The sequence below is a fragment of the Vombatus ursinus genome, unplaced genomic scaffold (genome assembly GCF_900497805.2).
Source record: "Vombatus ursinus unplaced genomic scaffold, bare-nosed wombat genome assembly UNPS02009918.1, whole genome shotgun sequence".
In the NCBI taxonomy this organism is placed as follows: domain Eukaryota; kingdom Metazoa; phylum Chordata; class Mammalia; order Diprotodontia; family Vombatidae; genus Vombatus; species Vombatus ursinus.
In genome coordinates, this window is record NW_020949696.1 from 6755292 (window position 1) to 6776943 (window position 21652).

General features: G+C 39.1%; 1 protein-coding gene across 2 annotated transcripts in view; it reads right to left on the reverse strand.

The window, feature by feature from the left end:
- STK11 (serine/threonine kinase 11) overlaps nucleotides 1-21652 on the reverse strand; it is a 183437-nt gene that overhangs the window by 94264 nt on the left and 67521 nt on the right. For both annotated transcript variants that reach the window (XM_027853086.1, XM_027853085.1), the window contains exon 3: nucleotides 2475-2564. In XM_027853086.1, the coding sequence (XP_027708887.1) occupies nucleotides 2475-2564 (90 nt within the window). The remainder of the gene's footprint in view (nucleotides 1-2474; nucleotides 2565-21652) is intronic.

Below are 21652 nucleotides of genomic sequence, written 5' to 3' on the forward strand. Positions count from 1 at the left end.
CCTTTCCACCTGATGACTATAAAGTGAGTGGTAATAGTGGGGCTAAGGGAACTTCTCTGTTCAATTAAAAAAAAATTAATGATACAAACCCATTTTGCCACTTTCAACTTTAGCCCTGGTAAGTACCAAGGAAAAGAAAATCTTCTAAATATCTAAGCACCTCCATTTCCCTCTCCTATGCCAAATATGCTTAAGGGATTCTGTCTAACCTCAAGCCCCATGGCTGAGTTACTATCTTCTCCCTGTTTAATTTAGGGACACTGGAAAGATACCTGACAGTGAGTGAGTGTGACAGTGTTTGTTTGTTTGTGTGTGTGTGTGTGTGTGTGTGTGTGTGTGTGTGTGTGTGTATGTGTGTGTGTGGCCACTCAGGGTTCTAAAGACAAACAATAAATCAAGCAGGGTTGTAGTAAAGAACAAAAAAGGGCTGTATTGAATGAAACTGGCCTAGGTTCTATGGCTGAGAATTTGTTGGGATGCAAATCCCACTACTGGCCATTTTCTCCTTGGGTACTCTAATTTTCTAGAGGCCAAAGTTTTCTCCATAGCTCAGGGAGTCTCTAAGTTCAAGGATCTCACTGGCAAAGCCTGAGGCCACAATTCCCCTACCAAGGGGCTTTGAAGAAGCTCAAGTGGCTCGAGTCCAGCTTCCCACAGTGAGTCACAGCAAGTTCCCTAGAAAGTTCACCAAATTTTTGTCAGATGAAGAGGGTATCAGAAAAAGGCCAGTCTTGTGGATGCTACTGTAAACTAGAGAACAGGAGGCATTCCTGGAGAGCAGGCTAGCGCTAATCCTACATCATCCATCAACTTCTTGAACAAAGATGAAAATGGGTAGGAACGGTCATGTTAAAGGCTGCATTTGCTTCAAATCTTTCAGGACTTCATGTACTAGAGTCAGAATACTGGAAGAAGGGGGCAGCTAGATGCAGTGGATAGAGCTCCAGCCTTGGAGTCAGGAGGACCTGAGTTCAAATCCGGCCTCAAACACTGAACGCTTACTAGCTGTGTGACCCTGGGCAAGTCACTTAACCCCAATAGCCTCATAAAAAAGGGGGGGGGGGGAAGCTAGGTGGCTCAGTGGATAGAAAACCGGCCCTGGATTCAGAAGGACCTAAGTTCAAATCTGGCCTTAGACACATAACACTTACTAGCTGTGTGACCCTGGGCAAGTCACACCATTGCCTAACCAAAAACAAAAAACAAACAAACAAACAAAAAAAAGAATACTGGAAGAAGGCTTTGTTGATAGCTCCAGGAAATGTAGAAGTGGGACTACAAGTCAACAGGCTTCTGTTTCCCAGAAGGAGAAAAGGGAGTTTCTTTTTTCTTTTAATATTTTCCCTACAACAACTGCCCTTTCTCCCCAGCATGTGCCTATGATCACTTTTCTTTGCTTTTACACAAAATTAAAGGAAACTGGTGCTTTCCTTCTTCAAAATGCTCTGCCAAAGGCTAAGGATACCAAGGATCAAGGTTGCAGAAGGCTGGTAGGAGGAAAAGGGCACACACGTGGATAGTGCAATTCATCAGGCTCTAGAGCAAAGTTGGGGGGAGCAAAGAGTCTGTGTGTGCTATATAATCTTTCGTCCAAGTTTAATTCTTCTGGTGCCTCCCCTCCAGTCAAAAGGTCAGCATTTCATCAGCAAGACTCTTAAATCCCTAAGAGCTACTGCCTGAGCTGAAGGTCTTGATGGGAATAGTTTCCTTTTATCCTAGATTACTATAGTTACATGAAGAAACATCAGAGAAGGAAAGTGCCATTCGGTGTTAGGATGAAGTTTTTCTTTGCCCTACCAGGAAAGGATAGTACATGGAGTGAACTTGGTGGGGGAGGAAGCTTCACAATAAGCCAACAATTTCTAACCCTGCCTCCTGACAGGTACAGAACACATATACGGTCAGGAGTGGAACATCTGAAATCATGTAGTATAGCTACTTCATTTTATAGATGTGGAAACTGAGGCTTAGTTGACTTGCCTAAGACAGCTATTTGGTGGCAGAGCTAGGACTCAAATTTGGGTCCTTTGATTCTAAGTAGTCCAGAATCCTAGTGCTTTTTCTACTATATCACATAAAAAGCAACAGAGCCAGGATTCCAGAACAAACAGACGTAAGTAGAGGCCTTGGGAGAATGTACAGTAATGGGATTAAAACCTTGGATCCTAAAGACTTCACTACTTACAAAACCACGGAAAATGTACTCAAAGTCCCTGCCAAGATATATAAAGAGTTAAATGACACTGACAAGGAATACATATTTTATACACTTGGAGCCCTGGTCCCAGGACAGTGATGGAGAGATGGTCCTACTTGAAGTAACTCCCTCTCCCTACTAAGTATAGACAGATCAGCATGTGCTTCTTGGGAATTTGGTCTTCAAGAAGGTTTGCTGACATATGCCAAAGTCAAGTTAATTCAGGAAAATGGTATCAACGGAAGGTATGGAGATGGGAGGAGATAGAGTGACTTACCCGTGAGCCTGAAAGACTGGAAATCTTTTCTCTGGAACGCTGTCCAGCATCTCCTGCATTCCACACACACAGTACTCCATCACCATATACGTGGGGAAACGGTTAAAGAAAACAAAGGGGCAAAGATCAAACAAACCCCAGGCAGTTTGTGACTGGTACAAACCCTAGGCTGTAAGCAGCTGGAGCAGGTGGTGGTATGTTTCAACTCCAAGGACTACTACGGGGCACCAAATTTTTGATCTTTCACTAATCTCTTAGAAATCCTTATTCAAATTTCTTTAAGACAATTAAAGAAAGCATTAAGTGTTCGCTTCCTCTACAGCTTCTTCCAAGGATCCCTCCCTGCCAAGTAATGGTCTCTTCTCTCATGTATCTTCAATTGATTTAAGTCTCTCCAACACTGAAACCTTTCCTTAACCTCCCCAACCCATCCAGCTACTGTACCAGTAGCACTCCTTCACTGTTAACCTTGAGAAAGCTGTTCAATATCCAATATCTCCACATCCTCTTTACTGAATGTCTCAACTACATGTAATTATCTACATGTGCAGTCTAATGAATCTGCTCCAAGGTTACCAGTGAGCTCCTAAGTGCCAAACCCAATCAACCAACATTTACTAAGTGCTTATTATGTGAACTGTGCTAAGTGCTGGGGACATAAAAACCAAAACCTGGTATCTTTTTTTGGCATTATCTCTGCAACTTCTGATTACTCCCTTCTACTAGATACTTTCTTCTACCTTGAACTTAAAAGTCATCTCTGTCCCTTTCATTGGCTCCTCATCTTCTTCTCAACCCTTTAATGTTGGTATTCTCTAAAGAACCCTCCCTTGGTGCCTTTATCTCTATACACTGCCCCCCTCTACCAAATTAGATTCCAATGCCTCACTGCAGCGGCATGGAATTAGGATTTCTCTACCATATTAGAAACTCTTCCACACACTGTCTGCTTTGCAAAAAGAAGCCTACTCCAGAGAGGCTCATCACCAATAAGGTGGCCACTTGGGGATGAATTCTTTAGACACTGCAACCTGTAGAAGAAAGAAAAATACGAAGTTCTATGCAAGCCTTCTGCTTCTGCAGTGACAATAACAGGAAGGAGAATCAGGGTTTTTTAGAGTTTTTTTTTTCTAAAATTTTTAGAAATTATAATACTACAGAAGGAACTGAATTATGTCAATCTTGATGTTCTCTCTATAAAAGAAGCAAGACAAAAGGAAGTTCATAGAGCTAAATGGAAACATAGTTCCTGATAGTCCTTGAAAAACAGTTTTATAGTGCATACGAAGGTAAAATGTCACTTTTTTTTTTTGGTGAGGCAACTGGGCTTAAGTGACTTGCGCAGGGTCACAGCCAGAGGCCACCTGTGAACTCCTCCTGACTCCAAGGCTGGAGCTCTATCCACTGTGCCACCTACCAGTCCCTAGAAATTCACTTTACCAGACATCTGGTCATCTTGTCTTGCCATACTCAGAAGCATTTGCAAAAAGTTCAAATCTGTCACAGAGGATGAAGAAGTAAAGAAATTCTATAAAGAACTTGGTAAGTCCCCAGAAGCTAAATTAACATAATTTTACATGTGACTTCAATGTAAATCTGGACAAAGGAAAGCAAAATTAAGTTGGAAACTATGGATCAGGAATAAGAAACTGAATTTGAAAGCTTGTTGATCACACAGAAGCCTGTTATCTCTGTCATGAATACTCTCTTCAAGAAAAGTATTTAGGGGAAATGCATATATGGTAAACAGCAAACAACTTTTAGAATTAAAATGGATTTAAATTTTAAGATAAAAAACAACTCCTTTACTCAACTGGAAGTCATTCCTGAATCATCTATCTATGTACAATTAAACCACTGACTAAACTTGTTAGAGAAAAATGTCAAAATGAAAAACAGCTGGAATTTCTTAAGTGGTGGGGGGGGGGGGAGACAGGAGAAAGGTGGTTATTCCAGAGGACCTGTGATTTCCCCAATTGGGCTGTTTACTACAATGATGCAGATGACAACACATCTGCCCGTCCTATGTGACTCTTGTCCACCTCCTCCATGTTCAGTATGGCAGAGCCATCCAACCTGCTGGGTCATTCTCATTTTCTACGAAGACTGTGAAGACACCCATCATCTTTGTTGATCACACAGCTTACTCACACCCACCTTACACCTCTCCATTTCCATCTAAGTGAAAAAGAGAATTCGAATTACTCAGAGGAAAATGGAGAGGCTCACAGCGTGTTTAAACTGGCTGACGCGTGACAAAGAAGCTACTAAAGAGACCTGATGGAGAGGATGTCAGAAAGATACGACAGACAAGAATGCTATGGGGATCACATGACAGGAGTATGAGATAGACAGTGGATAGCCTGGGTGTTCTCTGGGTGTTATTAAAGGAGAACTGTGAATGCCAAAGGCAATCCAGCCTATTATCCTCCTCCAGTTTAATTGTAGGTCTGACTTACGGTCTAGTTACACTATCTCAGGAATACGTACTGATAAACAAGGTTTACAGATTTTCCATCTATATCATTTTTCCTGTGTAGATGGTTAAGCCAAACTCCTGAGTTATTATTAAGTCTCTGAAAGGCCTTAATTCAATCAACAAGGTGTCACCTGCAAAGAGGAGTTCTGGAAGACCTCACTATCCACAGGGAATCCCTCTTTAACTTGGACTCCATACTGGATCTCCTCTATGATAGTGTCGAAAAAACTTCTGACTGTTCACATATTACCTCCCTACCTTAATCCTCCCTTGATATTATTGTTCAGAGAGTTGTCAAATAACATTATCTGTCCTATCTATACCTTGTTAGGAGGGAACCTTAAAATGATGTTTTGTTCTACTCAATTAAACGCTTATTTACAATCAATAAATAAAAAGGCACAATGAAATCTTTTATTTCCTATATCTTTCAGTTCACTGTTTAATGATAAATACGTGGTCTACTGGGGACTATTGCTTCTGAAAGCCTATTTCCTACATATCCTCTCCAGGAATGTCCTTGATATGTTTACAGACTGTCCTCACAGAAATTTTACAAAGGTGAAATACCATACAGGTGCGTGGTAAGTGATGTTCTTTAGGTTGCCATTCTTTGTTATTAATAGGGTGCCAGATTTTTTCCATGCCTTTGTTATCTTCTTCTTATGAACTGATCCCCTGATGTCCTTACAACTGTTATCTCCTCTATAAACATATCTAGGACTATGATGTTTGAGTCTATGTCTTTATTATCTTTAATCGTGAAAACAGTTGTTTAAAACAATCTTTGTAGAACTTTCCAACTTTCTTCTCTTTGTTATCCTTCTATTTTCATCCTTAAATTCCATTGTAACAACTTTGCTTAGTCAGATCTCTCACCAAACTTGCTTTAAAATGATTTTACCCTCCACTGCTTCTATTTCATGAGGAGATTCTGCTCGTCATCTTACATCACCTTTCCCTGTAAGAGTTTGCAAACATGTTTATAAATCAATCAAAAGACTGCTAAGAAAATTTTAGTTTTTTTTTAGTCTCCTCATTATGGAAACTAATTTACATAAGTTAAAATTCTGCATGAAATTAACATAGCCTGTAGCTCTCCTATATTTGATCAATAACTTAAATAGGTCAGCCCAGATGAACAATTACATGCAATAACTATTTTTCATTTTTATTATTTCTCCTAGCTCTGTACTAATTTTGATCTCTGTTTTAAAAAGTCAATAGTCTGACTACAGGCAGCTGATTCAAGAACGACTACCAAATGAGTAACAAGTAAGTTTCCTGCCCATTAAAATAAAATCAATTTCACTTTTTGTGATACTGACTGATGCTCACTATGTTCATCACCTTCTGAATCTTGAAAATACAAACCATGAAACTATTCATGACTTGGAGGAAAGAAGCTATTACAGATCTTTGGCCTCACTCAATCCTTACTCCTGATCTATGTTTTCTAATATATTTCTCATCATCCTTACCTATGCCCACCTTTGTACTGAAGTCACAGAGTAGCAAAGTTTTATCTTTATTTTTATCTGGAAGGTCTCATCATATTCTTCATTAAAGTTTCTTTACTTCTACAAAAAATGTGGCCACATAAGTTCAAATATTTTCACAATGATCTTTTTGCAAATACTTATCACAAGACAAGACGATAAAATGTCTGATGAAAGGATGTTTCCTATTGTCTTCAGATACATTATATGGAGGCAGCTAGTGGTACAGTGTATAGAGCACTGGGCCTGTAGTCAGGAAGACCTGAGTTCAAATCTAATCTCAGATACTTACTAGCTGTGTAAAACTGGGCAAGTCACTTAACCTGTTTGCTTCATTTCCTCTAATGTAAAATGGAAATAATAACAGCACCTAATATTTGTAAAGTGCTTAGCAAATGCCTAGCACATAGGAGGTGCTATATAAATGCCTTTCCTGTTCCCCACTAAGAAACCAACTCAGCCAACTTCTTTACCTCTCTGAAGAAAACCTGTGAACCAGCGTTTTATTTAAATACCATTTCCTTCTTTCTTCTGTTTTTGTTTACGGTGAGAATGTCAAGATTGTAATGAATCAGTTCCTCTGGTAGCATGTCTACTCAGTGGTCCCTGGACAGGAATCGCACATTTAGAGTGAGCTGAGAGCTAATTCTTAGATCTAAGTTTAAGATTACAATATTAACTCAATTGTTAACTCTAAGAGCTAAGGTTATTAACTGTCTTTAAAAACTTAAGTGATTTTAGCACTTTTAAATACCTTTCTCACCACTTCTCCACTGTCATTGCAGAAGCAGAGTTGGGCGTTCTACACTGTGTATTAATCTTCGTTTCGTGGGTTGCCATGGCCAAAGAATTCATCACCAAGTAGCAAGTCTACTGGTGAAAAAGGGCATGCAATTATAATAATTTCAACTTGACCTATTTAAAAATATCATTGATGCTAAAAAATAAGAAAAGGACATAGGAAAACATCAATTAAAATAATTTCTTACAGAAGTTTAACTGATCAAAATCAGCTTCCATAATGAGAAGACTCAAAGAGCTGAAAAACTACCTTGGCCAGAAATCACCTTATTTCTTTATCAAGCGAGAGATATGGCAATCAAGAGCAATGCTAGTTTGGAATATAAAGTCACTTGCAAAATTTCACTGGAGAATTGTAGAAGGTTATAAGCTGTAATGCCTCATAAAACACTGAAAAGACGATGAAGGAAAAACAAATTTAAAGAAAGCATGGCAAAAGACCCAAATAAGCAGTCATTCTAAAGGCATTTAAGGATGAAATTAGGAGGATGAAAAAAGGAAAAGATCTGCAAGATTTTTTATAACAATCTTTTTTACCATGAAGGACAGAACCACCACTTTTGTACTCTAACATTACAGTACTATATGAATAATGGAAATAATAATGAATAAAACAAACATGTAGAAAGCAGCTAAATTAGACCACATATACACAGAGAAAGTCCATTCTGGGCATCACACACACAAAGGAGTTTATACTTTATCCTACAGGTGTTTATTGAGGAGGATGATATGATCTGGCCTGACCTTCATAAAAGTCTCTTTTTGTTAATATGGGTCCTATCTACTGATATTTTCTAAACTAAAAATTGAAACACCTTAGTATTGTTATGAAAATGTTTCTGACTTTGTAGGCCCCCCGAAAGGTTATCAGGAGTCTCCAGGGTTCCCTGAGCCACACTTTGAGAGCCACTGGACTATAGTATTTTATGATTTACAGCTGTCATCAGCAAAAAAAAATAGTATTAAAACTATGGGTCTTTGTTTCATGTTGAATGCACCAAGAACCAATTCACAAGGTACATTAAAATTAAAGAGGAAAAAGTAGCAAAAAACCAATCAACCAAAAAACTGACTTAAACATTATTTTTTTAAAAGGGGGTGGGTGGGAGAAGGGGTGACAGGAAAAACTCTGGACCCTTTTGCCTACTTTCCCAGCTATACAAAATTTTCATGAAACTAATCTATCAATGCAGGGAGGTCATCCAGAAAGGAAAGGGTAGGCTTTTACAAGTGATATACCTTAGAAGACAATACCTTTACAATGATATAACTGACTTGATAGGTATAGAAAATACATGATCCCCTTTGTGCTTACTGCTTAGTGGGTTGTTTTGTTTGTTTGTTTGTTTTAAGCATCTTAAGAAAAGGCTCTTTTCCAACAAAGTTTCTCCCATGAACATAAAAAAACAAAAAAAAAGGTAAAATATTTTGATGGATGTAATAGAAATAACTTTGTTGGCTAACACTCTAATAGGATCAAGTATGGCATAAGAGGGGAATATATATGCTCACTAGATCTGTTTGACTGCCTCATGGGGTTGATCCAGTATAGAGGGTCCCCACTATGTAGGAAGTTCTTCCAAATGCATTTCTTTGCAGACCTCATTTTACTTATTGCAACAAACCTAAAACACTGCAAAGATTCCTAAACAAGATTCATAATCATTCAGGAGTGTTTGCTCTATCTATCTACACCAGGAAAAAACAAAACAAAACCAGTGACTAAAGGATGCTCATTTCTCAGATTTAAGAAATGTCAGTGGATGGGCAAATTAACAGATTCCTGGGACAGACGCTACAAACAGATAAGAACCTGAGCCTACAAATGCACAGGAAAAGAAAAGTATGGTGGACTGCCTTTGCTTAAGCGCAATTCTTTCAATGACCATAAGCTTCAACATGAAACAAACACCCATAGTTTTAATACTAATTTTTTTTTTGTTGATGACAGCTGTAAATCATAGAATACTATAGTTCAGTGGCTCTAAAAGCGTGGCTCAGGGAACCCTGGAGACTCCTGATAGCCTTTCGGGGGGCCTACAAAGTCAGAAACATTTTCATAACAATACTGAGGTGTTTCAATTTTTAGTTTAGAAAATATCAGCAGATAGGACCCATATTAACAAAAAGAGACTTTTATGAAGGTCAGGCCAGATCACATCATCCCCCTCAATAAACACCCGTAGGATAAAGTATAAACTCCTTTGGCATTTAAAGTTCTTTATGACCTGGCTCCAATGTACTTTTCCAATCTAATTTCACATTCAAGTTTGAATGCAATATAGCATATGAAGGAGAGTGGTGTATAACAAACCTAGAAAGGTAGGTTGGAGGCAGGTTGTGAAGGGCATGGAGAAAATTATTTTTCTTTGTCAAAAGTGTGGCTTCAATTTGCAGAGGGGAGACATATAGCATCAATAAAACATATGGAAACAAAGAAGAGTGGTCAAAGGGGGGGGACTAAATTTGAGTCAATTATAATTTTTTTAAAATAAAATGTTGTGCCCCAAACTGAACACCATACTCCAGATGGGGTCTAACCATGACAAGCAGAAGACAGTGTTCTAAAGAGAGCATATGCTTCTTTGGAAGCCATGCTGAAAAAAGCACACATTCCTTCTATTTGAATTCAGCACAGGTGAGGACTCAATGAGAGGGTAACACAGTCAGTTTCAATGAGAGGGTAATACAGGAAAATCAAAGATCAGAACTGTTTTACTTGGGTCAAAAGTAAAACACAGACAGTTCTAATTTTTTCCTTGTAGGGAAAACCAACTGTCAGCAGCTCCAAGCAGGAGTGGCACATGTCTTTACAAAGGTCCTGTTTGAAAAATCTGGGAAGACTTACATGAACTCATGCCAAGTGAAGTGAGTACCCTAGTAACAGCAATATTGTATACTGATCACCTGTGAATGACTTAGCTATTCTCAGTAATACAATGATCCAAGGCAATTCCAAAGGACTTATGATAAAAAATACTATCCACCTCCAAAGAACTGATGGAGTCTGAATAAAGTTCAAAAAAACTTTTAAAATTTTCTTTATTTTTTTCCTGGATTTTGGTTTTTTTTTGGTCTGTTTTCTTTTGCAACATGGATAATATATAAATATGTTTTGCATGACTACACATATATAATTTTTAGCAAATTGCTTGCCTTCTCAAGGAGGGGTTGGGGAGGAAGGAGAGAATTTAGAATTCAAAATTTAAAAAAACAAAAAACAAAGGTCCTGTTTACTTTTTTATTAAAGATTTCAGGGTTTAGACCCACATCCTGGTAAAATGCCAGATCAAAATTACATAATACAGGGGCAGCTAGGTGGCGCAGTGGATAGAGCACCGGCCCTGAAGTCAAGAGGACCTGAGTTCAAATCTGGCTTCAGACCAAACACTTGACACTTACTAGCTGTGTGACCCTGGGCAAGTCACTTAACCCCAATTGCCAAAAACAAAAAACAAACAAACAAAAAAAACCAAAATTACATAATACAGCTCAAGATGCCTTGCAGATAGCACACCTGCCAAAAACTGCTTGCCTCATAGTCATCAAGCAAGAAATAACATCCCCTGTATCCAAGCCTGCCCATCACTAGGAAATGTCTACTGACAAAATATACAAAACACTATAGCTTCCTTTCCATTAAACATTTTTATGAGAATTACCCACATGAAGGCTATATGCCAGATATTATTTTCCTCTCAACTCAGAACTTCAGTGTTCCTTTTGCTCTTAGGATCAAGATAAATGGTATTCAAACATGAAATTCACAAGAAGTTACATTTCAGAGATATGAAAATAGAAAGAATCTCAGACCATCTAATTCAACTCACTCATTTTAAAGATAAAGAAACTCTGGTGTGATCAAAGGCCCAGAAAGGTTGAGTAACCTGCCTAGGGTCATTCAGGCAGTAGGAGCATCAGGATTTGAGCCCCAATCCTCCCAATCCAAGATTGTTCCCTAGGCCTAGAATGTCCTCCCCCATTCCCCCTTTTCTTGATAAACTCCTATCTGTCCTTTAAGGCTTGCCCCAAAGCTAGGGAGAGAAACTCCTGCTCAGGCCACATCTGGAGTCCCCCAGGGCCAAGAACAGTGCTCTGCCCAAAACAGGGGTATGCTGAAGTGAACTGAATGACTGGCCTGCAGCCATCTCCAAGAGGATCAGTAAGCCTGGGCACTGGCTGGGAATGAACACAGAGGATAAAACCATGTATGGAAGTCATCATTATCAAGAAGGAACAGAGTACTTTATGTGGACAGATATAAATTATTTAAAAAAACCAAAACTAGGCTGTGCCTAAGGAAAACCAGCTGTCTTGCTGGTATGAAGTTTCTTCATCAGGATTATGCTGCAAGTTTTAGATGTCCCAGACAAACTGGCTCCAGGAAGTAGAAAGAACTCCCCAACTAACTGACCTTCCTCCAGTCTTTTTCCTCTCCATTCCACTCTTGACTCAGTCATAAAATAATCTCCCTCAAGGGTAAGTCCATATCACACCAATGCTCAAAAGTCCACTGTGGTTCCCCATTGCCCACAAAATAAAATACAAACTCCCAGCCTGGCATTCAAGGAAACCTCCGTAACTCATCCCTGACTTACCTTTCTAGTCTTAACTTATACTCATCACCTTCATGCTAAACCCAAGTATTAAGCCCCACCCACCTAATTCCCATGCAATGCTCACCAGTTTTTGTGCATTCAGGCACGCTATTCTCGAGATCCAGAATGGATGGCATCACTTCATAAATGCTTACTCATTCATTTGTCATTAAGCACTTACTCTTCCTTATAAAGTTGGTTAAAACCCTTCTCTCTCTTCACCAACAAGTCTGGCGCTACCTCTTACATGAAATCTTCTCTGATCTCCCCAGGAAGAGACCTTCTCCCCACCCCAACCCCGGCCCCCCACCCCTGACCATTTCATTTTGCTGGAGCATTCTGTAAGGCTCTTTCCTTTACTCTATTTACATTTTAGCTTATATTACACTTATATGTGTATGCACCACATTACTCCTAAGAGACTGCAGGCTCTTTAAGGACAAAGACTGCCATTTTTCATCTTTATATATTTTTTTAGGTCATCTTTATATTTTTCAAATATCAAGCATAGAACCTAGCACAGAGTTAAGTAAGAAATATGTGTTGAACTGAATCAGGCAGACAATTAATAAAGCAGATTCTAAAGGGACATACTCAGGGAACTCTATCCAAGTCAAGTAAGAAAGGAAAATATACAACCAGGAGATCTGAGAAAGTGGAGTGTAGTTTCAGGCACAGAGGTAGAGACAGGTCAAGTTATGAAATGGACCATTTTGTTTAGGGGTCTACACCTGCTAGGATGGGAAATTATCTTTGGGAGAAGGGTATCTCTGATAAAATCTAGCATCATGGCTGCCCAGGGATCTTTTAGTGTGGGTTAAGGCCCAGTATTTTTTTTTTAACAGGATTCTTTGTTTATGCACACTGGCTGATATTATACTTGAGAGGCACCCAAAATCCCTAGTGACAACACAAAAAATCAGACATTTCTTCATGTTCTACTACAGAGCTGTTACAGTCTAAATTCAGCACTGTCCACTGGGTGTCCCAGGGACTACATACAGTTTGGAATTTATATACCTAGAATAGGGGTCTGAACTAGGATAGGTACTATGTGAATGGATAAAAAGGGACAGATATAAAAAATGTTGTCAAGGAAGCACTGACAAGGCTTGGCAACTGCATTATGGTAGGTGAGAGGGAAAAGAGCCAAGGATAACTCCAAAATTACAAACCTGCGTGACTGGGAAGGATGGTGGTATCATCAAGAGAAAGGAATAAGTCTGGAGGAAGGAGGGGTTTAGGAAGAGTGTGAGAAGCTGAGGACATCCAGGTAAAGATATCCAGCAAGTAGTTCCTGATACGTAACTGAAGCTCAGCAGAGAGACAAGGGGGCTGAATATAGACACTTGGGAATCATATGAATAAAGATAACTGAATACATGGGAGCTGATGAGATCACCAAGTGAAGAGAGAAACGAGGATCTAGGATAGAACCTTGGGAATTATGACCACAAAGTGGACAGGAGAATGAGTGGTGTTGCAGAAGACAATGGAAAGGGAGTGTCTGTAGTGGAGAAGGGTAGGGGGCAGGTCTACAGTGTCAAAAGCTGAGAAAAGTCAAGGAGGATGAGGAACGAGAAAAGGCCATGACAACTCAAGAAACAAAATAAGGAGTATATTTTTGGACCTGTACAATTTAAGAATGTTTTCTCTGACCATGCGTATTTACTACAAGGATTTTGTTGTTTTTATTTTGCCCAAGGGGAGAGGTGGGAAGAAGACAAAATAAATGCTTCTTAATCAAAAACAAAAATGAAACAAAAAACCTTTAACAAAACCTTTTTAAAAAGACTATTGGATTTAACAGTTAAGAGATATAATTGGTAACTTTGGAGGAAGCAGTTTCACAGAGACTGATGGGGTTGGAAGCCAGATTACATGGGATTCAGAGGTGAGAGGTGAGAAAACGGAGACAATAAACATACACAACTTTCTAGGAGTATGACTCTGAAAATAAGAAGTTATAGGACAACAGGGTTTGAGGGAATGGCAGGGTCAAGTGAAGCTTAAACATGGAGAAAACTCAGACAAGTAAGGAGGGAGGCTCAGGGAAGGAGCCAGCAGATAAGGAGGGACTGAAGATGAGAAAATGAAATGAAGGAGAGTAACAGAGGAAGTAAGCTCCCAGAGATGTCTCAACAACCACTATACAGATATCATAGTAAAAGATACAGTAAGGATGCAAATAAGCTTCATGTACAATGGATGACTTTTAAGGTCTCTTCCAATTTTGAGATGCTATGATTCTATGGAGCTAAGCAAGCCCATAGGGTCCTGCTTCTGAATTAGGCAATAAGGGCACAACATGGGCAGGGCATCACTGTCCCCTACCTCATGCTCAAAAGGTACGGCACAGATTCCAAGTTTGATTTTTTTTTTTAATTGAAGGGGCCATCCCTTGACTCACTTCTTAAAGAGGCCTATTTACTGAATGGACATTGCCTCACACAAAGTGAGAGCCTGAAAAGACCTTAGCTTAAAAGGGCCAAGGTCTTCCACTTCATCCTAGGCCATCTCCAGTCACCCTGATAAGATGCCTGGCCACTGGACCCAGATGCCTCCGGAGGAGAGAGTGAAGCTGGTGACCCTGCACAACTCTTCCTCACTCAAATCAAAGTCAATTGCAAGTCATGTCATCATCACCCTGATGTCATGATCTTCTTCGAGAACAAAGGACAAACCACGCAAGTTTAACTTTAAAATTAAACATGACTATACTATCCAGAAATTTGTATAAATACATATTATTTCATCTCCATTGAAAAAGAACAAATACTATAGTATTTATATTTATAGTATATATATTTAATTCCATTACATATAATGGAATTAAAACCTTTAATAGGTAAAGAGATAATAAAAGAGCACTCAGATACTTTAAATGAATTTGAGTTTCCAGGTATAGATGAATTCCATCTCACTGTACTGAATAAACCTGCAAAAATGAACAAGGAAACCACTCATGGGCAATGGAAAAGGATAAAAGATAGGCCAAAGATTCCTTTTTCCAAATGGGACAAAAAGGTTGTTTTTGTAAACTATGGCCCTCTAACCCTGATAGCAACCTGTGGTGAAACCATCAAGGGTGGTTTTTGCTCAGGCACTCACAGAAGAAAGCAGTTATCATTAGGCAACGTCAAGGGTTCCCAAAAAACAGGCCATGAGAGATGAGACAGGAGTGGCTTAACCACTGCTCCTGTGACCAGATCTTTTGAATCCGACCCGTGAGCACCCCCAAAGTCAGTTTATTCCCAAGGAAAAGGCTGAAGAACTAGTGAAGAACTACTTGGGCCAAACTGCACTCAAATGGTGAAGAGCCAAGTTCTCCAATTGTTCCTCCAAACTGAACAGCATGTTCCTACTTTAATCCACAGAAAGCAGAGTGAGAACAAATTGTTATCTGGTTCATTCTTTAATGACACAGGATCTGTCTCTGAAATACATGAATAGAAGGTGTTGTGTTGGAATTCTATATCCCTTTTACAGCAATATAATATCAGAGCTCATAATTTACAAACTTACTGCTTTGAATACTGCCTTTTCCTAAGTAAGATACATAAGCAAGGAAAACTGTAGCTGTTATCAGCAAAAGCTATCCAGGATACCAGATGAGATTATGACTCTAACTTGATAAAAGGGTCCAACACTCTACTACAGGTAAAGAAGGCCCAGTCTACTGAAGAAGGCTCTCTGATGAGAGAAGAAGTCTCTATTGTTATTAGAGAAAGTCAGTGGCTAAAAGTAAGCTGGCAACAAGGCCCAGTCATTCTGTGCCATCCATACCTTGAGAATGCAGAATACAACTGACCTAATCTTTGTGCTCCTGGCACATTGCTTTGCACATAGTAATAGACTATACTAGTCATGCTCAAAGGATCTTATTTCATCAGCATAGGAGGAACTCCCGCCACTTGTCTATGACTTTATGGCAAGAAGACCAGGAAACGAGTAGAGACAAATTGGCCTTTTATCCAAGAGGGGCTAAGTGGCTTGTCCAGGGTCACATAGAGATCAAGAAACAAAAACAGGCTATGAAGTCAGTCTTCTCAACTCCAAGCTCAGCATTCTCATCCACTGTGCCAAATCATCACTTTGCATCAGGTTATACTTCATATAAGTTGAATGATTGACCCCAATGCTCACCGAATTATAGAATTTGAGAATTTGGAAGAGGCCTCAGTGGCTATCTTATCCAAAATATATTAAAGAACCCCCACTATAGCATGTTCAACAAATGGTCATCCAGCCTCTGCCAAAAGAACTTCAAGGCTAGGCGATCCATTGTGTCTCAAGAAAGTCCATTCCACTTTGGGAGACCTCTAATTGCTAAGAAATTTTTCCTGGTATCAAGCCTAAATTGGCCTACCTGCAATTCCTTCCTTTTCCCTCCACTCCCCACTCCCACCCCAATACTCATCATTCAGCTCTTTATAGTGAACAGAACAAGTCTCCTTGCTCCTCCAGATGGCAGCTCTCTGAATACTTGCACATAGCTGCTAGGTAGCCTCCTCTGAATCTTCTTCTCTCCATGCTAGACATGCCCAGTTTCCAAGCTGATCCTCACACGGCACAAAATGAAGGCTCCTCATCATCCTGGATGCTCTCCTCAGGACCCTCTCTAGCTTATCAATTTCCTTCTTAAACTGTGGTGCCCAGAATTGAATACAACACTACAAATGAGATCTGAAAAGCTCAGAGTGAAGGGGTATTATTTCCACGTTCCTGGAAGCCATGTCCCTCCTAATAAGCCCAAGGTTGCATTAGCTTTTGTGGCCATCACATCACACTGCTCACTCATGCTAAACATGTGGGTCCACTAAAACCCCCAGATTTTTTTCAATCCATGCTGTCCTCAAATTATATTTGTGCTGGGTAGGTTTTTTTTTTTTGGTGCCCAAATGCCAGACTTTAGAATTATTCTTAGTGAATTATCAGATTTGTCCCAATGGTCTCCTATACAGATTTTATAGGACCTTGGTTTTGTCATTCAGTGTGTTAGCTATCCCTCTCAGTTTTATGTCATCTTCAAAAGTGATGAGTACACCATCTGTGCTTTATCTAAGTTAGTGATAATAATCAACAGTATAGGGCCAAGTACCCTTCCCTGAGGTCCCTCCACAACTGTCACACTGACACTGGACTACTAACAACCCCTCTGAGTCTGGCCATCCAGCCACTTCTGAATCCATCTGACTGTATTACCATCTACTCTGCATCTCTCCAATTTCTCCACAAGAAATGGAGATACTTTAAAAAAAAAAAAATTTGGAAGTCAAAAGGCCTGCATTTGAATCTTGGAACCTATAAGGGAATGGTCAAGGCATTTAAATTTCTCTGAGCCTTAATTCCTTCAACTGCAAATGAGGATTATACTTGTACTACATACTTCACAGTGTGGTTGAAAGGAAAGTGTTATATGAAATTTAAAAGTGTCATATAAATGTAATTGTTCTATTTAAACACAAAGCACACCAACATTTCCTCCTAGAGAAAGTCTGAGACCTTTCAAAGGACAAGGTCTTTAAAAAAAGTCGATCACTCCACTCTGGGTCTGCTGTTCTACCTGCTTTCAACTCCATAGAGCAAGATGTCCCTCTCAGAATAAGCTTATCACTTTTAAACTTACCACCAGGCTGCTAACTCAACCCCTGACTGACTGTACCTCCCTTAGCCTCCTGGCTGGAGGTATAGATGATAGAGTACCAAACTCCTCCCCATGCCTTCCTTTATAGAAGGCAGAAACTGGACTCAATTCATTCCACATGGTATCTGATACCCTGTTTTCAACTCCACAGAATGAGATGCCCCTGCTCTGGATACCCCCGAAGTCCCATCTCCCCCTCCTTTCCTGGATTTTTTTGTATGTTATCTCCTGCTTTAGACTGTAAGCTCCTTAAGCGCAGGGACCATCTTTCTTTTCACTAATTGCATCCCTGGTGCTTAGTACAGTGACTAGGCCATAGTAAGTGCTTACTAAATGTATAACTGATTTATTGAATTGGATTGGTCCTGGAAATAAAGAAAAAACAAGGGCTGGTCCCCCCAAAGGGAAGACTGAAAAATGCATAACCTCCCATAATTTGGTTTTCTCACCACTGATGCACACAAATTCTCCTACCGGCTCAAATACAAGAACAAAAGCAGCTCATTTCAAATTTCCTAGAACCCATGGCTTCCTTCAAGGATAAACTCAGGGGCCTCCTCCTTTGGGAATCCTTTCCTATTTACTGACCTAGCTGTAAGTTGTGACTACTATATATGATCATATATACCCTTATGTGTTTATGTTTTTTATCATTTCCCCCAGTAGATTGTAAGTTCCTTGACAGTAAGGCCTGTTTTTCATACTGCCTTCGCACCCCTAGCACATACCACAATGGACAGCTGCTGCATATGTCATATTTAAAATGAACCACCAGGAGTAACTAACTCATAGCATCACCTACTACTCTGGCCTCCAAGTCACTGAAAAGCATTACTATTTGTTCTTTTTTTTTTTAGGTTGCTTTTTTTTAAATATATGAGTTAAGCAGATATCTTCTTTATAATAGGAGAAAACATGCACAGGGTGGCATCAACAGAACACTTAGAAATAAAATTCCCAAGACAGAATCTGATAATAGTTTAGAGTTTTCGCATTCTAAAATAGCGAAGTTAAAGAGATCTGGAATGGCAAGTTATTTATGCTAACTTACCAGCAAAGTAATGGGAGGCCAAGGAAGGCCATATTAAAAGTTAGATCTCAATAATCCATTCTGATAGAGAAGATTAACAGTATGGATAACGGAAAACAGTAAATAATCTTAAAATGTTTATATTTGGCTTTGGAAATAATGTTATAATTCTTGTTAGTAGATGGCATTAATTTTTGTTGTTGTTCTGACTTAAAGGAATGTTAAAATTAGTTAGTATTATATAAAATATTTGGGAGTCTACCTGCCAAGACAATCCCAGGAACTATATGAATACAATTACAAAACAGTTTTCACACAAATAAAGTCACATCTAAATAATTGGAAAAATATCAGTTGCTCATGAGCAGGCCGAGATAATATAATAAAAATGACAATTCTACCTAAATTGATTTACTTATTCAGTGCCATGCCAATCAAACTACCAAAAATTGTTTTATAGAGTTAGAAAAAAGAAGAACAAAATTCATCTAGAAGAACAAAAGGTCCAGAATATCAAGGCAATTAATGAAAAGAAATGCAAGGGAAGATGGCCTAGCCTGACCAGATCTAAAACTGTATTATAAAGCAGCAATTATCAGAACTACTTGGTACTGCTAAGAAATAGAGTGGTGAATCAGGGGACAGGTTAGGTACACAAGACATAGTAGTCAATGACTACAGTAACCTACTGTTTGATAAACCCAAAGACTTCAGCTACTGGGATGAGAACTCACTATCTGACAAAAACTGCTGGGAAAACTGAAAAATAGTATGGCAGTAACTAGGCATAGACCAACATCTTACACCGTATATCAAGATAAGGCCAAAATGGGTTCATGATTTAAACATAAAGGGTGACATTATAAGCAAATTAAGAGAGCAAGGAAAAGTTTATCTGTCAGATCTATGGAGAATGGAAGAATTTATCACCAAACAAGAGATAGAGAACATTGTGAAATGCAAAATGGATAATGTTGATTACATTAAATTAAAAAGTTTTTGCACAAACAAAGTGAATGCAACTAAGATTAGAAGGGAAGCACGAAGCTGGGAAACACTTTTTACAGCCAGTATCTCTGATAGAGGCCTCATTTCTAAAATATATGGAGAACTGACTCAAATTTATAAGAATACAAGCCATTCCCCAACTGATAAATGGTCAAAGGATATGAAAAAGCAGTTTTCAGATGAAGAAATTAAAGTTACATATAGTCATATGAAAAACTGCTCTAAATCACTACTGATTAGAGAAATACAAATTAAAACAACTCTGAGGTACCACCATCATACCTATCAGATTGGTTAACATAACAAAACAGGAAAATGATAAATGTTGGAGAAGATGTGGGAGAACTGGAACACCAATGCATTGTTAGTGGAGTTGTGAACTGATCCAACCATTCTGGAGAGCAATTTGGAACTATGTCCAAAGAGCTATAAAACCATGTATACCCTATGCTCCAGCAATACCCCTACTAAGTCCGTATTCCAAACAGATCATAAAAAAGGGAAAAGGACCCACATATAAAAAATATTTATAGCAGCTCTTTTTGTGGTGGCAAAGAATTAAAAATTGAGGGAATGCCCATCAATCAGGAAATGGCTGAACAAGTTGTGGTATATGAAAGTAATGGAATACTAATGTTCCATACGAAATGGTGAGCAGGTGGATTTCAGAAAAACCTGGAAAGACTTGCATGAACTAATGCTGAGTGAAGTGAGCAGAACCAGGCGAACATTGTACATAGTAACAGCCACACTGTGCGATGACTGACTTTGTGAGACTTAGCTCTTCTCAGCAATGCAATGATCTTTCTAGGACAATTCCAAAAAACTCATGATGGAAAACACTATCCACATCCAGAGAAAGAACTATGGAGTCTAAATGCAGATCACAGCATACTATTTTCTTTTTTGTTTGCTTTTCCTTTCTCGTGGTTCTCCCCTTCTGTTCTGATTCTTCTTTCACGACATGACTAATGTGCAAATATGTTTAATATGATTGTACATGTATAACCTATATCAGATTGCATGTCATCTTGGGGAGGGGAGGGGAAGGAGGGAGAAAAATTTAGAACTCAAAATCTTATAAAAGTGAATGTTGAAAACTAAAAATGAATTTAAAATTTTGTATTTTCTTAGCACACATCAGTAGGGGGAAGATGGAAGAGTAGAAGGCCTAGTGCCGGGAGGAAGGGAAGAGAGCAGAATCTGGAATACTGGAAGTTTGCTGCAGATTCTACAAAATCAAGAGTTTACATGTGGCTAATCAGAAATTGACTGGAGGCATCATATGGAATCAAAAGAGTAAAACACTAAAGTCAGGAAATCTAGTTCAAGACGTAGAACACCAGTGAAATAATTGGGTGATTTTAGAACCTTCTCTGGTTCTGTTTTCTCATCGGTAAAACAGAGAGTTGAATTAAGATTAGATCTAAGGTTCCTTTCCAGCTCTAAAACTCTGATTCTGGATAGAGACAAAAAATATCCAGAAGGCATTCAGGCTTCGGTCATAGGCTTGGCTCAGAAAACCTCAAAGTTGTCTTCAACTCAAATTCTAGAACTCTCTGACTAAATAAAAATCCTAAGTCTCAAAAAATAAAAGTGCCATAAAGCCAAATAAACTTAACCTGATGCCCAAACATTGTACCACGGTGACTCAGATGCCCCCTAAGTACTATTAACAACTCAAACTAAATGTTATCCAGAAAGATGCCATTTGCTCATCTCCTTACTTACCGCTGCTCCCTACTAAGGCTAAATCTGGATGCAATGACCAATTCAGCTTAAAAATCATAGCTTCCCTGCCAACCAGAGGCAAAGAATGAGCCCTTGGCAGCCAGGTGGGAACAAAGGGGAAGGGAGTCAAAGGTCACACTCCTGAGAGCCCAGCATTACTGAACTGCCTGGTCAAGCACTGGGTCCAGAGATTTAGAAGAATTAGGTAAGAAGAGCCAAGTGCCACCACTGTACACAAGTCACTGCACTAAAATATGTTTTCAAATATTTGGGATGGTGTGGCCATCTAGAAAACTACACAATTTGCTGAAAAATGAAAGAATGATTGCAGAACAAAAAGCAATAATTAAAGAAAGGGCTATTTGCCTATAGGAGGGCAGAA